Source organism: Ovis aries, chromosome 4, assembly GCF_016772045.2.
Source record: "Ovis aries strain OAR_USU_Benz2616 breed Rambouillet chromosome 4, ARS-UI_Ramb_v3.0, whole genome shotgun sequence".
Taxonomy (NCBI): domain Eukaryota; kingdom Metazoa; phylum Chordata; class Mammalia; order Artiodactyla; family Bovidae; genus Ovis; species Ovis aries.
In genome coordinates, this window is record NC_056057.1 from 68,708,052 (window position 1) to 68,728,191 (window position 20,140).

General features: G+C 42.1%; 1 protein-coding gene and 1 long non-coding RNA gene across 7 annotated transcripts in view; one reads left to right on the forward strand and one right to left on the reverse strand.

Moving 5' to 3' along the window:
* The window catches only part of CPVL (carboxypeptidase vitellogenic like), a 133,394-nt gene extending 133,118 nt beyond the window's left edge, over window positions 1-276 (forward strand). For all 6 annotated transcript variants that reach the window (XM_015095329.4, XM_060414783.1, XM_042248638.2 and 3 more), the window contains one exon: window positions 23-276. In XM_015095329.4, coding sequence (XP_014950815.1) covers window positions 23-127 — 105 coding nt within the window. In that variant the 3' untranslated portion in view covers window positions 128-276. The remainder of the gene's footprint in view (window positions 1-22) is intronic.
* Window positions 136-19,897, reverse strand: LOC121819406 (uncharacterized). Its single transcript, XR_009600413.1, has 3 exons — window positions 19,860-19,897; window positions 2,812-2,889; window positions 136-170 (listed from the first exon to the last, which is right to left on the reverse strand). It is a non-coding gene; the product is annotated as an uncharacterized LOC121819406 (long non-coding RNA).
* Window positions 19,898-20,140: the final 243 nt, after the last annotated feature.

Genomic DNA, 20,140 nt, shown 5'->3' on the forward strand with positions numbered 1-20,140 from the left:
TCTTCTGTTTTTCTTCTTTAAGGTAATTGTTCGAGGTGGAGGCCACATTTTGCCCTATGACCAGCCTCTGCGATCTTTTGACATGATTAATCGATTCATTTTTGGAAGAGGATGGGATCCTTACTGATGGATAAGCTGCTTTCCTAAAGGAGACCATCATGGCTTTTAATCTTTGAAAAGAAAATTTTTAAGACATAAAATGTTACATAAATAACAAAATTATCCTTTTAAAACTGCAAAATGTTCCTCAGCAATAAAAATTATCCTTAAAACAAATGAGGCTCTGTTTTGGGGGAGAGATGGTTCATTACAAAATTAACTGTAAGAAAATGTTCTGCATGAGTGAGAATTACATCATTTATCTTAACGGGTACAAAGAATGGATTCTGAGACACCAATTCAGATAGAAATGGATAAATAAATGGGATGTTGGAGCCTTGAATAAGAACTTTAACTTCCTTCTCTAATGATGTGAAAAGTGCAATAAATGAACAGAGTTGTAACTATCTTGTTCTGTAAATAACAGAAAAGTTTATCATACCATGTATCTGAAGGTGTTGCATAAATATTAGATAAGGACATCTGAATTATCATTCCAAATGAATAAATGAACTTATAATAGTGGTGAGAAAGGGACTTCAGAATGTAGAAAGTCTTAGCAAGAAAGGTGGCTTGCAATTCTTTGAATTAAAAATCTTATATGTAAAAGAAATAATGTATCTGTATCTACTTATTGAGGATAAGCAGAGAATCTTATTCAGAGAACATACTAAATCTTTGCCTATTCTTTGTTCTCTTTTTTTTTTTTTTAGTTCATAGGTTTATTTTAAGTATGCACATTTATCAAACAGCCTGCAGGCCATATTAGTTATGAGCTGTTTTTACCTTGAGTTTTAAATTCTGTACTTCTTTAGCCAAATAAGGAATAACTTAATTTTGTATAATTGTTGGAATATTAAAAAAATGAGATCCTCTTACATCAAAATACATTTATAAATATGCATACATTAGTAACTTTCCAACTAAAATACCACATCTCGGCACATCTTTCCTATTTATGCATTTATACATCACATGATCACATCTCTAATTCCACAGCACATTTGCCTTTTTCCACATCATTTCCCCCTCATTATACCCATCTATGAATTGGCTCACTGGGGAACTTAAATTTTAAAAAGTCAAAGCCTATTCTTGCTGCAAATATTTTATTGAGTTCTTTTAATATCTCATTTCATTCAGGATTGAGATTTTCCTTTTTTAATATACATGTTGTTCATTGTGCCCATATACTATAAGACCTCAAATGGAACATTCTCATCAAAAGCAAATTTTTATTATTGCAGAGAATAATCTGGAGGAAGTGTGCACAAAGTTTTGCATATAGTGCCACCAGCAAGTTAAAATTGTTGCATTTGGTCCCAATAACATGTGATGGAAAGGGCAACAACTGGGTATGAGAGACCTAGACTCTCGTTCCAGGTGTATCACACATGCGATGGATGTTTTTGGATAAGTTACCTCACTATACTATCCTCCCAAAGTCTCAAAGAAAGTAGCCGGAAGAGATTTCCGAGGTTCCTTCCAGCTCAGGTATCATTGTCAAAGTGACTATTTCACCAAGGAAGCCGCATTATTAGTGGCTTCTATATTTGCATCACTTCCTAATTAAAATTGATCTGTAATCCTCAAATCAATACTTGCTCACTTTGTGGTCATGCATGAGTATGTGCAGAGTGATGAAAAATTTGAGTTACCCAATCGGCACATTCTCAGCAGAGGGCAAATGAGGCAACATTGCCTTCTTGTTTCAGCTCTCCTAATGTAAACACATGTCCTTTTGGCAGTCTATTCAGTGCCACATTTTCTGCATCTTTGTGCTTTTTTGTTGGTGATTTTGCTGTTTAAAAGGGCTCCCATGCATAGTGCTGAAGTGCCGTCTAGTGTTCTTGAGCACAAGAAGGCTATGATATGCCTTATGGAGAAAAGTGTGAGTTAGATTTTGTTTAGGCATGTGTTGTATGCTGTTGGCCATGAATTTAATATTATTGCAGCAACAATATATGTTAAATAAGGTTTCTTTAACACACATAAAACAAGGTTACCTAATGTTTGGTTGAGCCAAATGTTGTGATCAGAATCTATTAAGAAACAAATCCTGCATTTCCCTGGAAGAGGTGTTTCAGAACTAATTCAGTGTTTAGGGAGACGTTATAGAAAATACCTATAGTGAACAGAGAGAATGGACTGTTTTTATGGAACACTTAAGAGTAGGGATCAACACAATATCGTTGCTTAATAAATGGAAGTGGCCAGACATTGTTATTTTGACCATCTACCTGCCTCAGGCACTGGGAGTGGGCCAGTGGGGACTGCTGAGGATAACTTGCCAGACCTTCCCAGAACAACCCTAGTGAAGTCCCTTGAGGATACAGTGCTGTGGAGACTGAGTCCGGGAGGTATTTTCATTAAAAGAAGGAAGGGAGGACTTCCCTGGTGGTCCAGGGGTTAGGAATCCATGCTTCCATTGCAGCAGGTACAGGTTCCATCTTAAGGTCAGGAACTAAGATCCCACATGCCATGTGGTGCGGCAAAACAGAAAGAAGGAAGAGAGGGACAGTTCACAGAGTAAAGAACAAAATAAAGCTTTTTTGAATTTAATGGGAGAGAGTCCTTTGTGGAGAGAATCTCCAAGTGGGGTACACATCCTCCATGGGATACATCAGTTCATTAAGGTGCCCTCCCTTAGTCCAGACAAGAGGCAGGCAGAGGGTCTCACCTGGCTGCAGTTACTGCAAGCAGACAACTTACAGAGAGAGAGGGAGTTGCAGTGAGGACAGGTGAGGCGTCTTCTCATGCTTCTGGGTCCAGCGCACCGCCAGTGATTGCCTGCAGGATGTTAACCATGCCAAAGTTCACATGCCTGTGGGTGTTATCAATGTGGTTCATTTCATAAAAACAAAGTCTTCAGCTAGGAGGAACTTTATAACTCTTCACCACGCGATGGGGAGTGGCCACGTACTCACAAGCTGTCTCAGGGCAGTGTATTTAAAGAAACTGTAGAAATGAGCATGGGTCCGGCATTCTTTCTTTCTTTCACAAAAAGACAAGGGTTGCAGATGAGCAAGTGGCCATTGTTAACATGTCATCTAAGTGAAAACCGCTCAGTTGTGTCTGACTCTTTGCGACCCCATGGACTACACAGTCCATGAAATTCTCCAGGCCAGAACACTGGAGTGGGTAGCCTTTCCCTTCTCCAGGGGATCTTCTCAACCCAGGAATTGAACCCAGGTCTCCTGAATTGCAGGCAGATTCTTTACCAACTGACCTATCAGGGAAGCCCCAATATGTCATCTAGCACATTTTTTTAAAGTAAAGTACTAATAGTACGCCCTAAGTAGAAGTGATACTTTAACATTTAGTGAGAAAGTAATTTCTTTCCAAAAGAAATTTAATCTATGGCAAGAGCATTTTGAAAACAGATGTTTGGAAATGTTCCCATTTACTCTGTGTGTATTACCAAAAAAAAAAAAAAACACCAAACCCTTAACTCAGGAAAAATTTCAACAAATGTCTTTACATAAAAGATGGTATTGAAAAATGCATGTTGGGAGTTAATAAAGCTTATCTAATGAGGTATTATTTCCTTTTGGATCTACATCTCTGTAATGTGTCTTTTTCAGCTCTGATGGACTTTGAAACCAAGTATCAAAATATACTGAACATATAACCAGACAGTTGAATGTTGTCTCACAAAAGGATCACCCCAAATTTTCAGACATGACAAAGCATATTCAACACATTGATCCTATTAAAAATACTAATAGTAATACTTTAGAAAGCACAAATATTATATACTAATCAAATTTTAAAAATTAAGTATTCAAATTTTCATCCTGATTGTATTTTCTATTTTAATATTTCATAATATAAATGTTACTAGTAATTAGTAAATTAATATTTCATAATATAAATGTTACTAGTGACATGGTTATACTTTATAAGTGAGTGAATAATTACATATTTTTTGTGTGCCTTAGGAAATTTCTTAATGATAGGGGAGACAAAGCATAAAGGTTTGGAGAACACTGAGAGGACAGAAAAAGTCTAAATTTAGCAGTGGCCTTAAACTATGCACCGATTTTAATTAAGTTAAATTATGTTTCATTTACAAGAAAGGGAGAAAGAAGGGGGAAAGGAAGAAAGGGAAATAAACAAATAAAGATGGGAGGGAGGGAGAGAGATACACACACGGAAGTTTTTAAAGGAATAGAGAGCACCTTTGGCTTCCCAGTGTCAAGAAGGGACCGTCTTGGCTCAGTGTCATCAAGAACCCACCTGCCAATGCAGGAGATGCGGGTTCAATCCCTGGGTCATACAGATCCCCTGGAGAAGGAAATGGCTACCCACTTCAGTATTCTTGCCTGGGAAGTCCCATGGACAGAGGAACCTGGCAGGCTACAGTCCATGGGGTCACAGAGTTGGACATGACTTAGTGACTAAACAACACAACGGGAAAGATAAATAAGAAACCAATACCAGTAAGCAAGGAAGGACTATATGTTGCTGGGCATGGGTGGGAGGGAGACAATTTTCTAAAGTATATTTTGATTTTTATACCATTTTGTGCTTATGTTACTTAGTCGCTCAGTCGTGTCCAACTCTTTGCAACCCCATGGACTGTAGCCTATCAGGCACCTCCGTCCATGGCATTTTCCAGGCAAGAGTGCTGGAGTGGATTGCCATTTCCTTCTCCAGGGGATCTTCCCGACCCAGGAATCGAACCCAGGTCTCCCGCATTGCAGGCAGATGCTTTACCTTCTGAGCCACCAGGACTTAGATGTTACTTATGTGAATATTAAAAATCTAGTCCCAGGAATCTCAGAGAAATAACTTCTTTCTGTGTTAGCCGAACCCAGAGGATAGGCCCTGTGGACTAAACCTGCTCAGCAGAAGGCCAGAGGGAGTGTTCGGGTTCCCTGGGCAGCCTGACAGTAGAGACGGAATGGTGCCAAAAATTCAAGAAAAGGAGGCGGGCTCAAGGAGGTAAAAAAGGGAGACTCTGGCCACATGCTGGCTGAGATCAGAGAAATTTAGAAGTCTGCAGAATCTTTAACTAGAAGCAATGTTAGCCCTGCCCTCCCGGCTCCCACTACACAGAAACTATGGGAGGTTTGCTTAGTGCTATAGTTGCATTGTGCTAGTGGGCTGGGGTGGGGAGTGAGTTGATTTGATCTTTGAGTTACAAATATCAACAGGCAGAAAAGCACTTCTGTTGAAAAGGAGTCTATTGGGAGGGCCATAAGTAGGTCTGGAAGACCTAGCCTCAACCTCTGACATTGTTACCACATGGTGAAATAGGCATTCCCTGGAGGTTCACTTCAGCTGTAGATACCCAATTCTGCAAAATCAGAAGTAACAATAACAGCTACCCTTTTTAAGTCTCTAACATGTACTGGATGTTCACCAAGACATCACCAGGTAGATGGTTTTCCCATTTCACAGAGGAGGTCATGGAACTTCATTGTTACAAAGAGACTTGCCTGAGTTCCTACAGCCAATGGCAGAGCCAGTCCAGATTCAAACTCAAATGTCTCTCCTTAAACTCCATCCTCTCTCCATGAAGAAGGCACCCTGCCTCCTGATCCTGAAGTTCTTTCTCATCTGGTAACATCAACGGGTAAGTATCAGGTGACCCCACTGGGGGTTAGGGTGTATACCAGCATTAAAAATGTGCTTCATTTTAAACATTACATATACCAGTTATTGGAAACTAGATGCTGTATCTGCTCCACCCAAGAGGAACTAGTTTAAATTTGAATCCTGCTTCTCTGGAAAGTATTAAGAGCTTTCATATGATTACTTATTTGTGTGAAGTTCTTCGGCCATCTTTTCTCATGCTACACAAACATGGCAGATAAGGCCAGGAACCAAAGACAGACCCTGAGACAGACTGCTTGACTTGAGCCTTGATTTGTTTTGGAAAGTTTCTGGCATTGCCTTTCTTTCTTCTTGTGAACTTGGAAAAGACCCCTCCTCTTACTGCTGATGATACATGGGCCACGGCTGTGTCGATCTTTATGCCACGTAAGCTGCCGGTTCTAAGCTCAGAAACCATTTCATTCTTCATGCTGAACCCTTTCAGGGTCACTCTTGTCCATGGGACTAGCTGCAAAGATGAGTGATAGGGGCCCATTCAACTCCATCATCACACAGGAAGTTTGTATCCTGGGATGAAATACAGCTACCAGGACAGATGTGTTTACTTTTCTTGCATACGGTAATGGTTCTTGCTATTATAATTTAGGAGATTTAAAAAACATCCAGAAAACAAACCTGAGAGTGATTGATTCCGCTGCCCCTAAGACAAGGAGTCAGGAATTGAAAGCAGTCCGCTGTGATTTATAGCCTCTCAACCCCAAGGAAAGACATCTGTTCAATCATTTTACAGGGATTTTTGGCAACTTCAGGAGTGTGACGTGGGCTGTCTACATTCTCCTGGGACTCTGCAGTTGAGTAGAAGAGGCCAAGCCTCTGGTTGCTGTTCAAACTGATTTAACAGGAAAATTCATTGCATCCAGCCAGATCTTCTGGGTCAATGTTACTCTTTTTTTAAATCTTTAATTTGAAAACTGTTCATTGTAAAAGTTAAGTAAAAAACACCCCTTCCCCAACCCCACACTGTACCAGTAGTGACCACTGATAACGCATCCCAGGCCAAGGGAGGGTGGGCTACCTTGAATCAGTATCACCAAGACTGCGCCCAATGGGGGAAGACAACTACCTCCCCACTTCAAGAAAAACAAAACAAGATGTTGTTACTAGAAGAAAGGAAGCTTGAACACCAGGCAGTCAAGAGCCAAAAAATGTCTGCCATGTACAGGAGTCAAAGCTCAACAGAAATAGTAAAGCAAGCCTCAACATTTTGACATGCAGTAGGAATGTGTTGCTTCAGTCATGTCTGATTCTTTGCAACTCTATGGACCATAGCCTGCCAGGCTGCTCTGTCCATGGGGTTCTTCAGGCAAGTGCAGTAGGAATACACATTGGTAGTTTTCCTAATTTCCCAATGAATATTTATAATCAAAACTCACATGTACCTTGTAATTTTTGCTGATACTTAAATTTTTTCTTACATGAATCCAAGGGGAGAAAAGAAGTAAGTGGCCGACAGAATTGAAGAGCGGGAGAGGGAAGTTTTGTGTGAAAAGTGAAAGTTGCTCAGTTGTGTCTGACTCTGCAACCCCATGGACTACACAGTGCATGGAATTCTCCAGGTCAGAATACTGCAGTGCGTAGTCTTTCCCTTCTCCAGGGGATCTTCCCAATGTAGGGATCGAACCCAGGTTAGAACCCAGGTTTCCCCCGTTGCAGGTGGATTCTTTACCAGCTGAGCCACAGGGGAAGCTGAAGAATACTGGAGTGGGTAGCCTATCCCTTCTCCAGCAGATCTTCCTGACCCAGTGTGAAGAGAACAGGAAAATCCAGATACTCATTTGCACACAATGAACAGAAGTTCACCAGGATCCCTGACCCCATGACCTCCGCCATCGTGGCTGCACTAGGCTGTGTCACACTACACCTCTGGTGACAAGGATACAGAGACAGTTTTGGCCCACTCCCCTGCCCCTGAGACCCTGTAAATGGGAGAGAGGAGCATGGGAAAGGTGGGTGACCACTGCAAAATTAAACACAGTCCCAGACTGCTAAGTACATTGGTAGAGGAAGGTACAAAGCACTCTGAGAGCAGAGAACTGGAAGCGATGAACAGGGAAGGGGATTTTTCCAAACTGAGGGACAGGAGGAAGGCTGGAGGTCCAGAAGTCAAGAATAGCGCTGACCTGGCTTAAAGCGTGAGTGTAAGTGTGCTGGGGAAATGTGGGACTCTGAGCACTCCCTGCCTTCTCTCCTCTTGTTTTTATTGTCTCACTTCTGTTAGTTCAATTATTTTGTTGCAAAATCTGAATTCTCAAAGGACTGTTCTAATCTTCTGTAATGGAAATAGTAGAAGGGCTGATTCCTGTATTCAACTGATTTGAGTAAACCCCTAAGAACCTGGTTTTCGTTTTTCCACCTTGTCTACAGTGAGGGAAAGATCTAGAAGGCTGTCTCCCTGTAAGTCCATCCATCAAGTGGCTTTGGTGACAGATGAAATAACATTTCTTTATTAGAATCCCCACATGCTATTCAGTAACATATTGGGACAGGCTGCTTATACCAATTTTCCATCTACTCTGGGAAGAGAAACATCCTGTAAGAAGGTCATCTTGAGATGGTCCCACAGTGTGACTTACTGGAGGGGAATGCCAAAAGCTTTGGGGCAAAAATAAACAAAAGTGAAAAAATATGTCCATTCTACTAAAAAAAAAACAAAAACAGCCAGGAGTGGTGCTGCACTGGCAAACTGAAGCTGATCTTGGGCAGGGTGGAGGGTATAGTGAAGAGGGATTTTGTTTAGTAAATTAGATATTGGGTAGTTTGTTGAGGGCTCAATTTCACCAGCATATACTTTTCTGGGTAGGGCTGTGAAGGACAGAGGGAAAGGAATCTCTAATGAGACATGGCTCCCTCAAAAGAGGAGGGAGCCTTCTGCCCTTATAAATCTTAACATCCATTAGCCTAGAGCCTAAGTTCTACGAGTCTTTCAGAGTTCTAGTTCTAATGTCTTCAAGAGTTGCAGTTTCTTCTGCATTGAGAAATGCAATTCTCTTTTGGCCTCTTAAGCAAATAAATCAAACTCTATGCAGCTTTGCCTCTACATCATATTCTTCCCTTGCTGGGTGGTCAGAGAGTTAAAAAGACGTACCAGCCTGGGGGGCACGTAATTTTCAACTCCAACTCCAAATTTCCTGGGATTTTCAACTCTTTAGGGAAATTTTTTCTGGTCCCTGGGCTTGAATAGACAGTCACATATTTAATTTAATAATACAACGACAAGAAAATTTCAATAAGCTGGAGATATGATAAACTGGAATTGGGTGGTTTAAAAACACTAGGGTCAATAATTCCCAAGGACTTTGTCTTTTGATGAAGACAATACTGGTAAGATTAAGAATGCAGACAGATTCCTATTAGTATTTCTTACTTCTTCAGTTCAGTTCAGTTCAGTCGCTCAGTCGTGTCTGACTCTTTGAGACCCCATGAACCATAGCACGCCAGGCCTCCCTGTCCATCACCACCTCCCAGAGTCCACCCAAACTCATGTCCATTGAGTCGGTGATGCCATCTAACCATCTCATCCTCTGTCATCCCTTTCTCCTCCTGCCCTCAATCTTTCCCAGCATCAGGGTCTTTTAAGTGAGTCAGCTCTTTGCATCAAGTGGCCCAAGTATTTGAGTTTCAGCTTCAACATCAGTCCTTCCAATGAACACCCAGGACTGATCTCCTTCAGAATGGACTGGCTGGATCTCTTTGCAGTCCAAGGGACTCTCAAGAGTCTTCTCCAACACCACACTTCAAAACCATCAATTCTTCGGCACTCAGCTTTCTTCACAGTCCAAATCTCACATCCATACATGAACTCTGGAAAAACCATAGCCTTGACTAGATGGACCTTTGTTACAAAGTAATGTCTCTGCTTTTGAATATGCTATCTAGGTTGGTCATAACTTTCCTTCCAAGGAGTAAGCATCTTTTAATTTCATGGCTGCAATCACCAACTGCAGTGATTTTGGAGCCCCCAAAAATAAAGTCTGACACTGTTTCCACTGTTTCCCCATCTATTTCCCATGAAGTGATGGGACCGGATGCCATGATCTTCGTTTTCTGAATGTTGAGCTTTTAGCCAACTTTTTCACTCTCCTCTTTTAACTTTCATCAACAGGCTCTTTAGTTCTTTTTCACTTTCTGCCATAAGGGGGGTGTCATCTGCATATCTGAGGTTATTGATATTTCTCCTGGCAATCTTGATTCCAGCTTGTGCTTCTTCCAGCCCAGCGTTTCTCAGGATGTACTCTGCATAGAAGTTAAATAAGCAGGGTGACAATATACAGCCTTGATGCACTCCTTTTCCTATTTGGAAACAGTCTGTTGTTCCATGTCCAGTTCTAACCATTGTTTCCTGACCTGCATATAGGTTTCTCAAGAGGCAGGTCAGGTGGTCTGCTATTCCTATCTCTCTCAGAATTTTCCACCGTTTATTGTGATCCACATAGTCAAAGGCTTTGGCATAGTCAATAAAGCAGAAATAGATGTTTTTATGGAACTCTCTTGCGTTTTCCATGACCCAGCGGATGTTGGCAATTTGACCTCTGGTTTCTCTGCCTTTTCGAAAACCAGCTTGAACATCTGGAAGTTCACAGTTCATGTATTGCTGCAGCCTGGCTTGGAGAATTTTAAGCATTACTTTCCTAGTATGTGAGATGAGTGCAAATGTGCAGTAGTTTGAGCATTCTTTGGCATATTCTTTCTTTGGGATTGGAATGAAAACTGCCCTTTTCCAGTCCTGTGGTCACTGCTGAGTGTTCCAAATTTGCTGGCATATTGAGTGTAGCACTTTCACAGCATCACCTTTCAGGATTTGAAATAGCTCAACTGGAATTCCATCACCTCCACTAGCTTTCTTCGTAGTCATGCTTCCTATGGGCCTCTTGACTTCACGTTCCAGGATGTCTGGTTCTAGGTGAGTGATCACAGCATCGTGATTATCTGGTCATGAAGATCTTTTTGTACAGTTCTTCTGTGTATTCTTGCCACCTCTTCTTACTATCTTCTGCTTCTGTTAGGTCCCTACCATTTCTGTCCTTTATTGAGCCCATCTGTGCATGAAATGTTCCCTTGGTATCTCTAATTTTCTTGAAGAGATCTCTATTCTTTTCCATTCTATTGTTTTCCTCTATTTCTTTGCACTGATCACTGAGGAAGGCTTTCTTATCTCTCCTTGCTATTCTCTGGAATTCTGCATTCAAATAGGTATCTCTTTCCTTTTCTCCTTTGCTTTTTGCTTCCCTTCTTTTCACAACTATTTGTAAGGCCTCCTCAGACAGCCATTTTGCTTTTTTGCATTTCTTTTTCTTGGGGATGGTCTTGATTCGTATCTCCTTACTTCTTACTCCACACAAATCCCTAAATTCCCAACAGAGGTACCATCAAAAAAAAAAAAAAGACCAGATTTAGAGAGATAGGGGTGGCATGCTTATCAGTTCAGTTCAGTTCAGTTCAGTCTCTCAGTCATGTCCGACTCTTTGTGACCCCATGAATTGCAGCACACCAGGCCTCCCTGTCCATCACCAACTCCCAGAGTTCACTCAAACTCACGTCCATTGAGTCAGTGATGCCATCCAGCCATCTCATCCTCTGTCGTCCCCTTCTCCTCCTGCCTCCAATCCCTCCCAGCATCAGAGTTTTTTCCAATGAGTCAACTCTTCGCATGAGGTGGCCAAAGTACTGGAGTTTCAGCTTTAGCATCATTCCTTCCAAAGAACACCCAGAACCGATCTCCTTTATAATGGACTGGTTGGATCTCCTTGCAGTCCAAGGGACTCTCAAGAGTCTTCTCTAACACCACAGCATGCTTATAAAAGACCACAAAAAGAGGTCAATAGAGATGGGTCCTGAACCACCAGAGGGCAGCATGTGGTGGCCGTCCCAGGGAATGAAATGTATTTTAGGGTCCCCCATTTCCCCCTGCTCCCCTTGTAGATGCAACAGCTGCCTGGAAACCACAAGTACGGCTGGTCTTCACAATGAACTCTTTTTCCCCTTCTGCCCCACACCATCAGTACAGAAAACAACTTGGCCTTAAGACTGGGGGGCAGGTGATGATGGGCTACCCTGAGGACAGACATACAGCTTGGAGAAAGCAGCACAGAGTTGGGAATGTGGGCAATGAATAGTTGCTACTTTTCTGTGTTTAAGATGATGAGGGATTCTGGCATCTTATGAAGTCCCCCAAAAAACAAATTTCCAATGAATGGCATAACAACTGTCTAGCAGAGACAGTAACTCATTAGAAAAGGCCCAGATGCAGGGAAAGATTGAGGGCAGGAGGAGAAGGGGACAACAGACAACAAGATGGTTGGATGGCATCACTGACTCAGTGGACATGAGTTTGAGCAAGCTCTGGGAGACGGTGAAGGACAGGGAAGCCTGGCGTGCTGCAGTCCATGGGGTCACAAAGAATCGGGACACAACTTAGCAAATGAACAACAACAACAATGCCTTAAACAAGATATACAGTGTGAAAGCTATTTCTTCTCACATATGCCTGGATAGATTTCATAAAACTACTATAAAAGTATTCTGTATTTACTGGACAGAAAACTTGATGCTGTGTGGGTCTGCCCTACTCTTCTTCAGGAATTGACTATATATTCATCAGAGCATCTGTTACAAACTGTTCCTATGATCAAACTCCAAATGACACACTGACTGTTTCCCTTATTCTCAGCAAGTGGCCTTGCCTCTTACTCTACTGAGATGATCAAAAGAATCCGACACTGGATCCCTTAGTTTTGCTCCTTCACCCCAAAACACTGCTGCAGCCTTATTACACATATTCTCTTTCTACCTTGGGAAAGTCGTGAGCTCTCTTCTGAGCCCCTCATCCACAGCCCCAACTGTCCTGAGGGAAGCTCAGACTTAATGTGACTATTCTGGTCCTCTTTTCCCCAAATTAGAGGCTCCTCTTGGTTTTCTTTGCCTGCTGAGAATACCCCCGTTCTTGTAATCACCATCCTTCTCTTGCTTTCTCTTCTCTTCATCTGTTGCTGCTGCTGCTTAAGTCACTTCTGTCACGTCTGACTCTGTGCAACGCTATGGCCTGCAGCCTGCCAGGGTCCTCTGTCCATGCGATTCTCTAGGCAAGGGTACTAGAGTGGGTTGCCATGCTCTCCTCCAAGGGATCTTCCCAACCCAGGAATCAAAACCAGGTCTCCTGCATTGCAGGCAGATTCTTTACCACTGAGCCACCAGGGAAGCCCCTCTCCTATTCAGTTCAGTTCAGTTCAGTCTCTCAGTCGTGTCCGACTCTTTGCAACCCCATGAATCGCAGCACACCAGGCCTCCCTGTCCATCACCATCTCCTGGAGTCCACTCAGACTCATGTCCATTGAGTCAGTGATGCCATCCAGCCATCTCATCCTCGGTCGTCCTCTTCTCCTCTTGCCCCCAATCCCTCCCAGAGTCTTTTCCAATGAGTCAACTCTTCGCAGGAGGTGGCCAAAGTACTGGAGTTTCAGCTTTAGCATCATTCCTTCCAAAGAAATCCCAGGGCTGATCTCTTTCAGAATGGACTGGTTGGATCTCCTTGCAGTCCAAGAGACTCTCAAGAGTCTTCTCCAACACCACAGTTCAGAAGCATCAATTCTTTGACACTCAGCCTTCTTCACAGTCCAACTCTCACATCCATACATGACCACAGGAAAAACCATAGCCTAGACTAGATGGACCTTAGTCGGCAAAGTAATGTCTCTGCTTTTGAATACGCTATCTAGGTTGGTCGTAACTTTTCTTCCAAGGAGCAAGTGTCTTTTAATTTCATGGCTGCAGTCACCATCTGCAGTGATTCTGGAGCCCAAAAAAATAAAGTCTGACACTGTTTCCACTGTTTCCCCATCTATTTCCCATGAAGTGATGGGACCGGATGCCATGATCTTCGTTTTCTGAATGTTGAGCTTTAAGCAAACTTTTTCACTCTCCTCTTTCACTTTCATCAAGAGGCTTTTAGTTCCTCTTCACTTTCTGCCATAAGGGTGGTGTCATCTGCATATCTGAGGTTATTGGTATTTCTCCCAGCAATCTTGATTCCAGCTTGTGTTTCTTCCAGTCCAGCATTTCTCATGATGTACTCTGCATATAAGTTAAATAAGCAGGGTGACAATATACAGCCTTGACGTACTCCTTTTCCTATTTGAAACCAGTCTGTTGTTCCAACCAGTGGTCAAATCCTATTTACTCTACTTCAGCAATATCTTTTGCATCTCCATCCTCTTTTTCCTTTCTATTTCTAAACTACTTCTCAGCCTGCTAAGGGTTCTTTCTGCTTCTAGCCTTCCCATCACCAGTTCCAACTATTAATCTATCCTAGACGGTGTTGCTATTTCCTAATGCACAACTGTAATCTATCTACTGACCCAATAGCTGTCACAAGCTGATTCTACCTATTTTGGGGAGGGGGATCTTTTCCCACTGCTCAAATACAACAGTCATATCAGGCTATTTGCCCTCCCGTATATACCGTCTCCATTTTATCTTTGCTCATGCCTCTCTTTTCTATCCATCACACTCTGAAATGAAATACTCCAAGCCTTCAAGGCTCATTCCAAAGCACAAGATGCCTTAAGCCTTCCTCCTGGCTTGGTTTCTCTCTTCCCACTCCTGCCTGAAAAGAACCACTTTCTTCCCTGCAATGGCTGCTTCACTCCTTTAACATACATTTCTGTCTTGTGTCAGAGTTGTCCAAAGTTGTTCTTGTTCGTTCCCCATTTAAGCAGGTAGCAGACTCCACATCCCTTGCTTCAGGGAGGTCAGGGGCAGAATGAAAAACAGAATAATTTCTGGCTCTTTTTAAAAGCCAGAGGCCCATGGGGAGAATAGAGTTTTAGAGAAGGTTAGTGGCTTGGAAAAACAGGAGAAAAACATCAGGCTAAAAGGAAATTCTTCCAATTAGAGGTGGAAGCAACTTCTGCAGATTCTGCTAACTGGCAGGGGCCATGGTGGGGAAAGACCTTGAGAGGAAGAGCTTTTGGATGAAGCATCTGGGGAGCTGGGGCCACGGGCAGTAACATTTTCAGTCTTGCCCAGAAGCAGCAGATAGCCAACAGGTGTGAAGGCACCATGGTGAGGCACACAATGGGATGGGCTCCTCAGCAGTGGACCTTTCCCAAAGCCCTTATTACTACATAAGATTCTTGAAAACTTACAACAAGTCCCCCACACATCCCTGTTGATGGGAGGAATGGAGCAGAGCAAAAGATGAGATGAAATTTCCCACCAATCCAGCAGGGTAGAGGTGCAGAGTTTTAAAATTATTATAAAAACCATCTCTTTATCACCTGAATTTGTGGACTGATATTCATTCTTGATTTATTTAAATATACATATCACAACTTCTCCCTTGAGGAAAATTCAATTCAACAATATTTAATGAGTGCCCACTATGTGACAGGCACCCTTCTAGATGGACAGAGATACAGCAGTGAACAAGCCTGAAGACCCCTCCTCCAAGGCATTACATTTTGGTGGGAGGTCGGCGTTCAAGTACACACACGCCTAGAGGGATACCTATCGATATGAGCCACAAAAAGTCAAAGCACTACAGGGAATCCAGTGTGGTGGGAAGTGAGGGCAGGATTACATAGGTGGTGGGAAAAGCCCTCCTGACATGCTGCCATTAGAGCTGGGTCTGAAGGAAGGGCAGGAGCAAGCCCACCTGTATCTGAGCAAGTACACTACCAGCACTGCGGGACCAGCCAGGAAAGCCGGCCCACGAAAATCTCAGGCTCTGAACCAAGAGGAGGGGCCGCTGCCCTCAGAGACATGAGGGCGTGGATCAAGGTGAAGATCTGGAATTCTCTCTGCTCCCTCTGCAGGGTGCCACACTCAGAATGTGTGCTCAGGAAATATTTAACTGAATGAAGAGGGAGCCGAGCATCAAGCATCACTATTTATACCACAGTGAGAAGTTATAGCTAATGCACAAAAATATGCATATATATATATATATATATGACACGAAAATGATCCATAAGCTCACAGCCAGACATAACCAATTTTAAATTTTAAATACTAGTCCTACTGGTCTTTTATTATTTGTAGACCCTGGTTTTTTCACATTTGAGACAACATATGTCCTGTTTTCTTCACTTAATCCTATTGTGATTTGTAATATTATCCATTAACTCATTGAAGTGACACTGATGTGCATCCCTAGCTGGTTTCAATACCTTGGACAAAGTGGTAACAAGGCGACTGACTTTTTATTAAGGGCCACAAGGGGTGCTCAGAAGCCACTGAATTTTATGAGGAGGGGGATCCATGGGCCAGCAAACTTGTAGACAGAGAAAGCGTTAACGGCATGGATATCCTGGCTCTAGGATGCCCGCTGCTAACAGAGGGAACATCCTGGCTTGGCCACCATTAGCAAGATGGTGCTTGTGAATTCTCCCCTGTCCCTCTGGGTTTGAGGCATTGGAACAGCTCCTAAAAGAGTCATTTTGTTCCTCTCAGGTTTCTGTTTTACTCTAGTAACTGCCCCCACCTGTTCCTAATGTTCTCTCTGGAGGGAAAATTCAGCTTGATTCAGCATCTATAACCTGTGGCATTCTAAAAGAGCCAGACCGCGTTGTAACACGAGGAAATGTAGCTCAAACTCCTAATATAATAACCATACATTAGAAAATATAAAACGTATTTATTTTCAGTGTCCAGGATTATAAACTCTTCAACTAAGAAAATAAAACATGTGCCTAGGTTTAAAAAAAAAAATCAGAAAGGACTTAATCGAAATCAAGCCTAAGCTCTTCTCTGATGCAGCTTCCTTTCCTTCCGTCTGCTTTGGGAATGGCTCTTTCTGGAAAAACTGTAATGCCTGTGCTAGGGTATCCTCTTAGCCCCCAGAGGAATCTAATGGGCGTGTTCATGGCCAAAAAGGAAGACCCTATTACGTGTTTTTGGAGTAAATGCATATTTTTACAAATGAATCATCACTGCTATAGCTTGAGGATGATTTAGGCTGGTTGCTGCAGCTGCTTTTTTGCCCATGAGCAACAAATTAATTTATTCAAGACCTGCATTACTGAAAGGAAAACAAAACGGAGGCAGGACAAAATTAATGGGAAACTTAAGAAACTCACAACCACCAACAAACAACCCTCAGTTTGGCTGAGATAATCAGAGCCAGATGGAGGAGGGAGCCCAGGTAACCAGATGGTTAGGACGCATCTAAGGACAGAAACGGCTGTGCATCAGCCAGCACAGTCCCAAACCTTCAAATCACTTGGAATAGCAAAGAATATTTCCTTTTTTCCTCTTTCTCTTCCCTCCACTTTTCTTCTTCTTTCCCCTTTCCCTATAGCAATGGGGATGTTCCACGTTGGAGCTCTTCTAAACACGAAGGCACAGTGAGATGGGTCTGGGCACCAAAACCAAGGTGCAGGGGTAGATGGAACAGAGCAAAGCGTCCGGGACTTTAGTCACAATCATTCTCCCCAAACTCTGGGTTTCAAAGTAGGACTCCCATCCGAGGGATAATAAAAGGCACATTCAGCTGTTCTAAGCCTGTCCTACAATTTCTGGTGGGCTGTTAGACGCTTTGAGCTTAACCAGACCTGTGCGTATCCTCTGTCTAATTCTATCATGTGGCTTCTAATGCCTTCATATGTAGCCTCTGGCAACAAAGCCATTTTCCAATTGCTAATATCCTCTCCCTTCAGCACTCATCCTGCCAGAATCATTTACAGCTCTGTGTCTGAATCTCCCCAGAAAACAGATTTTTTTTTTTCCTTTGGCGAGATGGTTTCCGGAAAACAACCCTCTCCACAGGACAAATGAATATAGAAGTTCTGTTCACAACAATCAGCACAATAGTGAAGAAATTCAGGGATACTGATGCCTCATTAAGGACAAGAAAGTTGCAGAAGTTCTTTATGTAGTATTTTAAAATTTATGGCTCTTATCACATTTGTGACTTCCCCCATTTAGTGAAGAACACTAGTTTGTTCATCTTATCAACACTTTTTAATGTTTCAATTAAATTTGAAACATGAAATATTAAACTGCAGAAACCCTTATGAGAAACTGCACGAGCTCTACAAAGATAAGGACTTTGGTCTATTGTGTTCAACTCCATGCTTACAGTTTCTAATATAGTAGCTGGCACTTCAAAAGTATTAATATTTAATGTTTAATGAACCAAGGTATTTTCTGTTGGGAAACCAAAAGTCTGGCCATCTTTTGATTTGTGGTGTTCTGTGTGAAACAAGTGTTTATCTATCTTGGGGTTAAGAAGGAAAATTCTGACCTAGTTTCTCTTAGGAAGCAACAAAACTCTTAAAATAGATTTCTACCTAGCTTATTTTAAATGTGCAAACTACCACTAGGTATTTAGAAAGTTGATCTTTTCTTCCATTACAAATAAAAATTCCATCTTGTGTCAGAGCAGTACTCCATTATCAGCTACACGCTAAGCCCTACCTGCAATAACAACAGATTGCTCACCTTATGCTATGCCTAACAAGAAGATTCTGGACTCCAAAAGAAGGGCAAACTTCAAGATACATATGCTAAGATGGCATTTTCTCACTTCTCTCCATCTTTGGGGAAACAAAATTCCAAAAATACTCCATATTGTTTTATTTTTAATCATTCTTAGCTATTTGATAGAGTGGCTGAGGATCTGAGCAAATATAAAATTTCCACCTCTGCTTTTCACTGTTAGAAAAAAACCTGATTTCATAGAACTCTAACAACTGTTGGCCAAATTCCAGATGATGCTGTGCAGTGATTAGGAACTGACTTTTTAAAATTCCCTTTTATAATGAAATGATAAACTAAAATCCAGACTGCTATAAAATCTTTTCCAGAGAACAACAGTCTGTTCCAAATGTGCTGTCAGCTAGAGAGAAAACCAGTGGTGCTCCCAACAGGAAAAGTGGGCTTGGATGAAAGAGGCAGAACTGAATCCTATGAAATTCAGATGGAGATCTAAGAGTTTTCTGGGTTTTCTTTGAAGCTGAGCATAGGGAAATGTACCAGCAAGAGGTAAAACCAATTCATGATGATGTCAGACCTGGTGCTTCTGAGAGTGCCTCACAGATTGCATGTGGAATTCCCAAGAAAAGGAAAGCACATGCATTAAGAAATCTCCAATGTGCCATTGAGGATTTGGGAATGGTATTTCCATGTACTTCCTGTTTTGATAGTTTTAAAACCAATTACCATGAAATGTGGATATGATCCAGTTGTGGACTTAGCCTGTGGGTGTGGTTATCAAGAAAATGAGGAAATCAATGGACCATTTATCTTAGACAACTGCTGTCTCATCTATTAAATGTTCAGTAGAAACTATTTTGTTAACTGTAGTAGGAGTGATCATAAATCATTGTTATTTGTGACTATTATTGAAATGTAAAACGTTAAAATTTTTCCTCTTCATGTCTTCTCACTTTGGGGTACTGTTTGGAAATATGCTTCATGCATATCTTCCCAGGTTCAGCCCCATAAACAGGAAATGTGATTTACAGCATTTAAGCTTGCTTCCAGGTGGCCCTAGTGGTACAGGACCTGCCAATGCAGGAGACATAAGAGATGTGGGTTCGATTTCTGGGTCGGGAAGATCCCCTGGAGGTGAGCATGGCAACCCACTCCTGTATTCTTGCCCGTAGAATTCTATGGACAGAGGAGCCTGGTGGGCCATAGTCTATAGGGTTGCAGAGAGTCGGACACAATTGAACAAATTAGCAGGCATGCACACAAGCTTTTGAGAGCTAAATGGGCTTGGCTATTGATTTCTTACCGCATTACCTGGGTTATTGGAAATGTATTTGTTAATTTGACTGACAATGAGGTTGACAGTATAACAGTATTACCACCAAAAGCAGCTTTGATTTTTGCCTTTAATTAGAATTTTCATACCATAGCAGCTTGGATTTGTCAGGGATTCGTGCTTTAAAGGGATTATGTTGAAGATTATAAAAGTAGAACCCTTGTGAAAAGAGCCTGGATATCCATCTTAGGAACTGCAGTCCCATACCCTGTTGGCCAAGTTGCTTATAAATGTTTAAGGATTCCTGTCACACTTTAAGTTGCTGTGAAAGTGTAGAGCAACTAGAAAAATCCTCCCAAGGAAAAGGCTGATTGGGAGTTGGCATGGCAACTGTAAACACGACCCAACCTTCCCATTTTAGAGAACTCAAACAAACCTTAAGAGCTGGAAGGAGAATGCCAGAATGATCGGAATACCTAAAAGATGAGAAGATAACAAAAGTGCTGTTTAATTAAAGAAGATACAATCAGAAAACAGTAGAAGGATGGTGTTAGCAAAGAGCTAAAGAGCCTTTCATTCTTTAGTCTAGCGGAAGCAGAATATCAGATGGCTGAGATGGGAGTGAGGCAGCCCCGTGCAGATGAGGGCATTGTGCAGAGCTGGGCAGCCTTCCAGCCCCGAGGTGGACCAAGCGGACAGGGTGCACAGACTGAATTA